General features: G+C 50.6%; 1 protein-coding gene across 4 annotated transcripts in view; it reads left to right on the forward strand.

Annotated features, from left to right (window-relative positions):
- The window catches only part of DYSF (dysferlin), a 128,876-nt gene extending 119,268 nt beyond the window's left edge, over positions 1-9,608 (forward strand). For all 4 annotated transcript variants that reach the window (XM_063310330.1, XM_063310332.1, XM_063310329.1 and 1 more), the window contains 3 exons: positions 1,514-1,623; positions 2,027-2,174; positions 6,787-9,608. In XM_063310330.1, coding sequence (XP_063166400.1) covers positions 1,514-1,623; positions 2,027-2,174; positions 6,787-6,825 — 297 coding nt within the window. In that variant the 3' untranslated portion in view covers positions 6,826-9,608. The remainder of the gene's footprint in view (positions 1-1,513; positions 1,624-2,026; positions 2,175-6,786) is intronic.
- The last annotated feature ends 557 nt before the right edge of the window (positions 9,609-10,165 follow it).

The raw sequence follows: 10,165 nt of genomic DNA on the forward strand, positions 1-10,165 counted from the left end.
GCTCTTCCTCCTGTCCCTCAAGATCAGAGGGAGATCCACGCCCTCCTGCTTTCTGGAGCAGAATGGTCCTGGATGAGAGTTCCCAGGGACCACAAGTGGGTAAGTGTGCCCACAGCAGCCTAAATTGCCCATAGGAGTTAAACCTTATTTCAACTCTTGAATGCTCAGTGAAGCATTCAGCACTCAGGTTGCACTCAACTGCTGTGGCTTGTTGCCTGCTTAATGGGACATCTGCAGGGAGGGTTGAAAAAGTCAAAATGGTGGGCATGACTGTGTGATTGAAGACCTGCCCTTATTTATGTGCCTCACATGCTGCTGAAAAGGAAGAACATGTGAACTCCAATAAAGCTAAGGAAGACTCAAGTCTGCCTCAGTTATGAGTTAGGGATCAGAGGAAAGCAATTTCAGCAGCTTGATTTTAATTCCAGGAGGTTGCCGGGCCATGCTTGTGTTGTGGTCCAGTGCAAGCAAATGTGAGGTCTAGAACTGGATGTACTTCCCCATGTTTTTTCCCCAAGGCAAGCGGCAGGCCTCTCTCCCAAAATTCTGCTCTTGTTCAGAACTGCAAAAAGTCACAGAGATTTTCTAGGAAACCTCTTCTCCCCATCTTCATTCTGAAGGAATTTTGAAGGCTCCAGAAAGCAGGTCCAGGAATGAAGTCTATGGTGGGGAGAACCTGGGAAGATGCTTGCATGGCCACATACATTTTCCAGATGTCCCCTACACAGCAGTGGGGGAAGTCTTCTTGCTAGCAGGCCTCTGATCTCCTTCACTGCTTCTTCTTCAGGCGGACGTGGAATGTTAGGACCACACCATAAATTAACTTGCAGGGGGCAGCCATGCTGGTCTACTTGATAGCCTGCTTGGGAGTGTGAAGGCAGCTTAGTTCAGATTCTCAGCCAGTATAGCCATGTTGGGTGGGGGTGATGGGAGTTGTATTCCCAGCTATCTGAAGGGCATCGGGTTGGAGTTGGCTGTCTTTGGAATGGCTATCTGATTATGAGTTCTTTTTAAAATTCATAATGAAAATTGCTTCAATCCTCATGCTAATAGATAGGCTGCTATTGAATGCTACGTGGAGTGAATTTCAAGGCAAATTTGGAGATCTTGATCAGGCAAAACGCTTTTGATAAGAATATTTGGTTTTTTTCCAGAGATCTGGTGTATCTCCAAATAAGTAAGTGTTTGAAAGAGCTCTTGGAATATTTCATTTGGAAAAAGGGGATTTTTGAACATTTTCTGAGACTTCACATCTCTGTTCCTAGCCTGATGGAGGTCTTCTTAATTCAGAAGAAGGTGACTTAGACGAGGTCAGACCACTTGCCCATCTGCCCTAGTGGTTTCTTTCCAGGGTCACAGGCAGAGAAGGGTCTCTTCCATCACTTTCTCCTGGTTTCTTTCCTTGGAAGTGCCAAGAACTGAACCTTCTGCACACCAGTGAGGTGACCTACCACCACTCCACAACTGATCAGTCCTTCCTCAAACGTGGCCCCCTCTCGTCTCTCTTTTGCAGGGGAAGTTGGAGATGACACTGGAGATCATCAATGAACAGGAGCATGAAGAACTGCCAGCTGGGTTGGGCCGGGATGAGCCCAACATGAACCCCAAGCTGGAAGACCCAAAGTAAGAGGCTCTAAGAGTGGCGGTAGGGCAGGCTGGCTCAGTTTCTGCTCTCTTCAGAAAGCAATGGAGAGCATGAGAAAGTTTTTAAAGGGAAATCTGTGAAGTAACTCTGTGTACCAACACTGCAGTCTCTCACATGGAGAAGAGGGGGAAACTGAAAAAGAAAAGAACGCATGTCAATCATATCCCAAGGTCTAGGGCATTCTTGGCCTCTGGCCTAGCCCAATTTCCTTTCCATCAGAAAATAGAGCAGCAGCAGGAGGAAGGACTCCCTGCTCAGCATCCAAGCTGGGCTTGGCACCCTGGCCATAACTGTCCCATCTTGGTCCCTGTGATGGGTTTGCAGGTCCTGGGCCAGGCAATCTTGGCTTCCTCTAGCCCCCTAAAATGCTGTTTGTTGCAGACGCCCTGAGACCTCCTTCCTGTGGTTCACCTCACCCTACAAGACCTTGAAGTATATCCTGTGGAGGAGGTTCAAGTGGGTCTTCCTCATCCTCCTCATCCTCTTCATTGTGTTGCTCTTCCTGGGAATCTTCATCTATGCCTTCCCGGTAAGATCATGGCGGTTTCATTGTTCGTCTCTCTTCACTGTCTTCTCTCTTTCTTCTGTTTCTCCCTCCCTCTTGGTCCTCCTCTTCTCTCCTCTGGGCTGTTTCTCTGTCTCCTTCTTTCGCCTCCTCCTCAATCTGTGTCTTAGGCATCTGGATGAGCTCCCAGTGACCCCAATGGAAGCTTCTTAAAGTCCCACTTCCTCGATGGAGCACACTCCGGGTGGCGACGTTTTGCCTTCTGTTCCAAGGACTATCCTCTCCTTGTGGACTGTTTGTTCATTGTTGTTCCTGTTCAGAGGTTTATGATCTGTTAACTTTCAGGGTTCTTGCTTTTCAAGTGTAATCTGCCCAGAGTCATTTAGTACTGGGTAGCCTCTAAACCAGTGTATCTCCACCTTGGCAACTTTAAGATGCGTGGACTTCAACCCCCAGAATTCCCCAGGCAACATGCAAATGGGGTAGACTAGAAGACCTTCTGATTTCCCCATCCTACTTTGCCAGCTGGGTCAAGCCAGTGTTACTCCACCTTGGCAACTTTAAGATGTGTGGACTTCAACTCCCAGAATTGGAGTTGGCTGGCTGGGGAATTCTGGGAGTTGAAGTCCACGCATCTTAAAGTTGCCAAGGTTGAGTAACACTGCTCTAAACAAAAAATTTTTTTTTTTTTAAATTACACACCCTTGAATTACAGTGAGTTAAATACATGGCCATTGAGTTAAAAAAAATACCAGAGATATCTAACATCCTATTTCATTGATGTTGCTTGGAAGAGATTGGTGCAAGGGGCGTTTGCTTAGACGGTGAGAATAGATGACCTCAACTCCCTTCTATAGCTTGGTGACTGTTATCAAATGTTATGGAACCACTGGAGAGCTCCTCTTGGTCCCCTCTCCGCAGATTTTTAAGCAGAGGCACTCAGTCAGTGGCATCCTCGCTCGGGAGGGCTGGCTGTTCAGGGCCCTTTGGATGATGGCGGGATCAGCCTTGAGGCTTGGGGTGGAGCAGAACAGAAATGGGGCCCCCATCTATGAAAAGTCTGGGCAGTCTGACTCACATTGCTAAAAATCAACTGAGGCGTGTCATGGAACTTCTCTTATTTGGAAGAGATTTCTCCCCCCACCCCCCAATTTTTGAGGTTGCTGACTTGAACGTCTCACCCTGAATCTGGGTTCTTTTCGCTGTTCTGTTGCATATTACTCTTTGGCAATCCCACAAGTGGGGAGGGTAGGCAGGGGGAGGGGGAGGGATGTGTGTTGTGGCGAAGGGGAACCGGTCCTGCTCCGAAGTCAGGGATGCCCCGGAGCGCAGAAGTTGGCAGATGCAACAGAAATGACTTGTTGATTCATCTCAGAACAACTGCAGATGGAAAACGGGAAGATTAGAGAATGATATTCTAAGGGTTTAATAAACCCGTCTGCCATTTAGGTGAAGGGGAGGGAGGGGAAGGGGCTGTCCAGGTCATTTCCACTAGGCAGGTCCACACCATGCAGCCCTCCAATTGCCAGGCTGTCTCCAGTCCTGCAGCCCGCCCACCAAGGCTCCATCATCTTCCCTCCCTGACTGGGTTGCTTTTGTGAAGGGCTCCAGGGGGAATGGGTGGCCATTTGGAACTGCCGCTGCTCACTCAAGACCGGCCACCCCCTCCACTGCACCCCACGTGTTGAATCCAAGGATCCTAGGGTTGGAAGAGACCTCGGAGGGCTTCTGGTCAAACCCCTTGACCACAGAATCCCCAGACCTTCCCAGACAAAGGGCCCCCAACCTTGGCCTGAAAAGCGCCGATGCTGGAGCAGCCACCCTCCCAGTACACAGGCATTCCAGCCCATAAGAGCTCTCAGGATGTCGCCCATTAGTTCAAGGGTGGGTCTCCCTCCGTAAAGCTCCCACCAGCTGGCTCTTTAAACTGAAGCTCAGCTGTCCTGCAGAGCTCCCATGTTTCTAAATGTTGTGCCACACTTCTACTATTTAAAGAAACGCATAAGAAAATCCATAGATTGAGGGGCAATGTCAGCAAAAATGCACACGCTTGTGACAAAGTCTGTCCCCAAGGGCAGGGAAATTGCTTGCCAAAATATGCGTTAGGCAAAATTGCAGACAGAAACCACAAGGGGCATCTAAAATTACTTAACCATTTTTTGTGCATGCTTTTTAAAAAAAAATCAAACTGATTCCAAATTTGGATAAACTAAGCTTAAGCTCAGCAAAAGGAAAAACAGGAATGCCGGTAGGTATGTCTGCGCATCATTGCGCCCTCTATGATGCTGAAAGATCGGCCATCGTGGCCTTGACGGTTGGTAGCCCGAGTCCTTTGGGGTGGAGGATCTCCCCCACCGGCTCCCCAGGCAGAAGGGAGACCTTTTCCCAGGCCAGTTCCATTGCAGAAAAGCCTCCCAGGCTCTGCGTGGTCTTGCGGCCTGGGGAAAGTCACCCCGTCAGCACAATTGGCGATTGAAGGCAGCCCCCCTACAACCGAAGGTGTTTCTTCCCACAGCGATGCTGTGGATCCAGGGAGGCTCCGCTCTGTTTTCCGTGAACACTGGCTTGCTGCGCTGGGTGATTCAGTCCTTTTGGTTTCCATCATTCCACTACATAAAGTTTCCAGCCAGATGGAGGAACCCCATCCCCTCCCCCCCCCGCCCTCCAGACAAACCCTAAAAATAACAGCTACAGTATTCTGGCGGAAGGCCCCCAAAAGACAAATGGTGGGAAATTAATTAGCAGGCGGCTGTGTTCCACCGGAGGGACAGGCTAATGGTGAACGATGGCAAGCCTCAGTTTAGACGCCTCAGCTGGTGGGCGAGGGGCATTCCTCCCCCTGCCCAGACTGGAAGCGAGCCTTGGAAGCCAGGGCAAGCTGCAATTTATTACACCGCCTGGGGTCATCCTTCTCCCTGCCTCCTTCCAGCTGGCGCTGCTTGCTGCTGATCCCTTTCCAGGCGGATTCTTTTTTTAAAAGAAGACCAAGCAGTAGAGATCAGCCTGTCCTAATTAAATCCAGTGGGTCTGGGAGGGAACCCCCTGCCTGCACGGTGTGTGTCGGAATCAAAGCCAGTTTTCAGGAGCACTCTTTCCAGCTCTATCAACGTGCCCGTGAACGTGGCTCCCCACCACCCTGGCGCAGAGAAGGGGCGCTTTCTTGGGGCTTATGTAACCGGCTCCTGCTGGGGAAGCAGCCGGCAGGAGGTGGACATGCGAGGAGGGGGGAGGCAGGGAGTGGATTTGGCTGTTCGTTCGCCACAACCCACCCCACCCCACCCGGAAGCCCCCTGCTTCTTCCAGCAGGCCAGTGAGCATTCCCATGCAGGGAAACACGTGTTACCAGCAGAATGCAGGATAACGTGGGGTCGTCGGTGGTAGTGCAAAAGAGAACATGGGAAAAGGACATTTCTGGGTTTTATGCTGACTTTGGAAAGCCAGCTGCAAGGTTCAAAGCCTGGCTGTGGGTGAAGATGGCCAAGGAGGACCTGTACAGGAAGAGATTGCAAGCAAAAACGACACCCTTCATTCACTCACTGGCACAGAGGTCATTTCTGTTGAGATTAGTGAGCTTATCAGGGGTGAGTTCAATTCTGTCGGCCCCAGAGCAGTGGGTGGAGCTCTCTGCAACATGGATTCTTCCACCTGTAGCTTCAATCCCTGCCCTTCTGGGTTGGTGAAAGTCTCCACAGAGGTGACAGGTCAGGGAGAGGGTGAAAACATCCTTGAGAGAGGATGCTGCCACCCTGAAGGATGATGGTGCCCTCCTCTGAGGAGTACACATGTTGGAGGGCTGGGAGTAGGGGGCTTGTTTGCAGCAACTCTCCTCCTTTCTAAAGGGGCCATTTCAGTTAGTAATGGTAGGGGTTGTCCCCTAGGGCACTCTGTTGTAGGGTGCTACAGGGCTTCACACTCTCTCCATTAAACAAAAATCTGTAACTGTGAGGTTCACCAGGGGCAAGAGATTGGGTATCATCAATATGTAGATGATGCTCAACTATACAGAATGATGTTGTTGAGATGCTCCTCATAATTCCTAAAGGCTGTGAGGATCCTGATGGTGACGACCAAACTCTAGCTAAGCCCCACTAGGATGGGGTGGCTGTGGACTTAGAAGCCTTTTGACCCCATGAATATTCCATCCTTGGTTCTGGATGGGGTCTGTTCCCCCATGCTGAACTGGATTTAATTTGGGGGTCTTTCTGCATTCACAGCACCTGCTTGAGGAGCAGGTGGCAGCTGTGGCCAGAAGCACTTTTCACAGTCCCATCTTGTGTGCCAGTGACCTTTCCTTTTCTGTCATGCCTTGGGTATCTCTCATCTGGACCATTGCAATGCACCTTAAGCAGGGCTGCTCTTGTGTAGGAGCAAAGAATAGCTGCTCCAGGATGTGGTGATGTGGGTAGCCATAGGCACCTCATGGTTTGCCCATAGAATACCTTGTCTTCAAGAGCTGCACTGGTTACTGCATGTACCCCGGGGGCGGTTCAAGGTGCTGGTTGTCCCCTCTAAAAGTGCTTGTGCTCGGAAAGGCCGTCGACCTCTGCAGAATTCCACTGAAGGTGGCATTTGCTCTTGCTACAGCAGATCACTGTTCCGATTGGTAGCTCTTCTGGTTCTTCTTTCCCCTCTGCAGAATTATGCTGCCATGAAACTGGTGAAGCCCTTCAGCTGAACCCACCCCGCCTCCCGGGGCCAGGCAAGAGGCAAAGGATGCCTTTGGGGATTGCAGGAGACCCATCCTTCCCATCACAGGACTGTGTGGAAGGCAGGCACACCCCTGCTGCCTGGTAAAAACCGCACCACAGAAATGAACCCAAGAGCTTAAACTGCCCTCTCCCCAATTTTCCCCAAATGCTGCTCAAGTGACTTGGCTGAACTGATGCACCAAGGCTGGATGTTTCTTTCCATGGCTCATTTTCTGAAGAGGAAGCTCTTATGGTTGATGCTTGGATGTGGCTGCTGTGGCCTGCAACATGGGGGTTCATGGCTCACCTGGAAGACCTCTTGAGAAAGGAAAAGGGTGGCACAGGGAGGAAGGAGACAGGGGCATCCAGTGAGGGGTCAACAAAGTCAAGACGGTGGTCATGACCGCACAAGCAAAGCCTGGCCCCTTTTCTACACCGCAGGCTTCTTCGAGGCCTTGGACCCTTGCCTGGTTTCTAGAGCAGGGTTCCCTTGCAGAGGTTTTAGCTACAATACCCATCACCCCCCTGGAGGAAGATGGGAGAGGGGGTCCAGCACAGCTGTAAGGAAGAATGGCACTCTTTCTAAGACACCTTCCTTGCAATGCACAGTACAGGAGACCCTCATTATGCACAGTTTCACTGACCACGGTTGGTAAATACAGCCTGGACCTCATCACCTGCAGACCTCCAGGGTCTGGTGCACAGTTCTGTCTGGCAGAGGACTCTGCGACATTTTTGTGTGCAAATTATGCACGGGCAAAATGGTGGACGGACTTTTGCTCATGCATACAGTGCATTTTTCTCCAAGTCTTGTTACCTGAGGTTTCCTTATGCTTGGTGTTTGGTGGAACAGAACGGCTGCATATTACAAAGGCTGCCTGTCCTTCAAAGATGGCTGTGCCCGTCCCAATCTTCCATTTCACATACTACTGTAACCTAGGCGCTGAAAGAGATTTGAAGCTTTACGACAGTTCTGTTTTTAATGAATGCCAAGAACCAACTTTCTCTTGCCAGACCCGGGAGATTGGGTGCAGCTACTTTCAGCAAGATGAAATAGTGATTTGGAAATTGAGGTTTCCAGGATCGTCATTCCGTGTCTGAAAAGAGGGTTAAGTGCCTGAGAGGGCCAAGCATTGATCCCCAATACATGAAAAAAGTTGAGTTATGGGATTTGCATTTGTTTGACCTGGTGCAAAAGCAAGGAGGAGCTGGGGATCTGCAAGGAAGCTGCCTCATAGCAAGTGGGGCCATTGGTCCTTCTCACTCTGTACCAACTAGTATATGTTTCAACAAGGGGCTGTCCCACAAGCCCCCCTGAGCCCCCTCAGCCACACCCTTGGCTCTGTCACCCAGAGGGCAGTAAGACATTAGAATCTGTGGTCTTGGGAAGAGTTCATGATCATCAAGAGAAGAGTCCTCTCTGTCGGAGCCTCGAGAAGGTCCATACAATCTTGCAGTTCAGGAAAGCTGTGCTTGTTGGAAACAATGACTAAGACTCAAACTTTTTTCAATATGTATTGGTTTCCACACATTTCAGAAATCACTGTAGGCCATTTCATCAGCAATGTTTATCACTGGGAATCGTACAGTTATGAATTTGGGAGGAAGGATCCATGGGATCAACCTTGCAAGTGATTGTTTTGTATAAGTACCTGAACATTTGCCAGTTGGGATCCAGATATCCTTGGGTTAAAATTCTAGGAAAAGGGCTGTTTGTTTGTGAAACATTTCTTTCTGTTCTCAGAAATATTGCCTGCCCAACTGTTTTAGTTTTCCAACCCAAGAACCTGCTGGAGATAGACCTCTTCATGTTTTCCTAACTCCTGAGCTCATCCTTTCTTATTTGATCGATTATCTGCCATCAAGCCATGTTGACTCTTAGCGACCCCATAGATAGATGTTCTCCATGGTGATCTGTCCCCAACCTGGTCCTTCAGGTCTTCCAACCCATCGCCACCGTAACCGAGTCCCTCCACCTTTGCATAACGTGTCCAGTTTCTTGACGTACGGAATGAGGAACCTTTGTGACTGTCTGACACATCAGGAACACGCGGGGCTTCTGTGCTGGCTCCATTAATTCTATAAACTCACTGGCTGAAAATCGTCGAGTGTAATCAGACAGATGACTTCCAACCACACACTCCTTATTTGTAATGTAGCTCTTTTAGCCTCCCCTGGAATAGGGTCTGGCACGGAGGTAGCCTTAAGAAGGGGGGAGAAGGTCCTCCCCGCTAAACTAAGCGCTTCTCTCCATATGCTAACACATGCAGGTTTCATGAAAGGTTTCGTTACCCAACGTCCTTCAAGCCGAACAGACTGGCATCCTGCCTTTTCTGGACAAGTTGCCTCTGGAGCCAGCGAAGCCGGTCCCCACCCCAGCCCTAGGACCCTCGGCCAGGCCAGCCAGGCTCCTCTGTCCAGATCTGGGCCCGCAACGCCTGCTGCTGAACGGGCTGGGCAGATCCCCTTCCTCTTGCTTCCTGGTCTTGGGATATCAGGCCTGACCCGCAAAACAGCCTCTTCTGCGTTGAGCGAACAAGCCAAGCCCTGTAGTTGTACTTCTGCAACATGGAAGAGCTTTTCTGTGCCATGATGCTTGCTGCAGCTGAGACAATCCAGGAACCAGATGTAAAACCGCCTGTGAGCTGCTCTGGAACCGGCCTCTTTGAAAGGGAGGTGGCGGCGAGCTTCCCACATCACCTGTATCTGCCTTTGGAGCAATGCTCTAATTGCACTATAGTTACTAACGAAATGCTATTAAATCTTCTGAGCGCTGGTGAGGTTTTATTTTCCAGAGCCTGAATCTGGGGGTGGGGGCGCATTTATGCTCCAGGCATCTGATTCCACTTATGAGGAAAGGCAACCAAGCTCTTTGCTGTGTTATTCGTCTCCTTGGCACGGGCTGAAGCCACGGACATGTCCTGAACAAGAACATTGGCCCGCTGGGCTTTGGACTGCCCTCCCTGACTTTTCCCCTCCCCGCAGGACACGGGCCGGAAAAAAAGTCACTCCTGGCATGAGAGGCTCAAGCCAGCCACGGAATGGCTTCTTTGCAGCCTGGAGCCAGGTCACAGGGTAGACCCCCCCATCCTGCTTCCAAGCCAGTCCCCCCTCCCTGGGTCCCACCCCAGCCTCTGCTCTCTGTTGCAAGAGCTGGAAAGGAAAAGGGGTTGGGGGAGGCCATGGCTCTGGCGTGCTGCCATTGTTTTTGTAAAAACCGCAGGGGCATGTGTGGCCTCTGGGCTGATCTGCCCCACCAGCATGGTGTGGGCCAGGGGGCCTCTCTTTTCCTGCTAGGGGTCAGCAGTGGTGTTCTCCTACTTGTCT

The sequence above is a fragment of the Candoia aspera genome, chromosome 8 (genome assembly GCF_035149785.1).
Source record: "Candoia aspera isolate rCanAsp1 chromosome 8, rCanAsp1.hap2, whole genome shotgun sequence".
NCBI lineage: Eukaryota > Metazoa > Chordata > Lepidosauria > Squamata > Boidae > Candoia > Candoia aspera.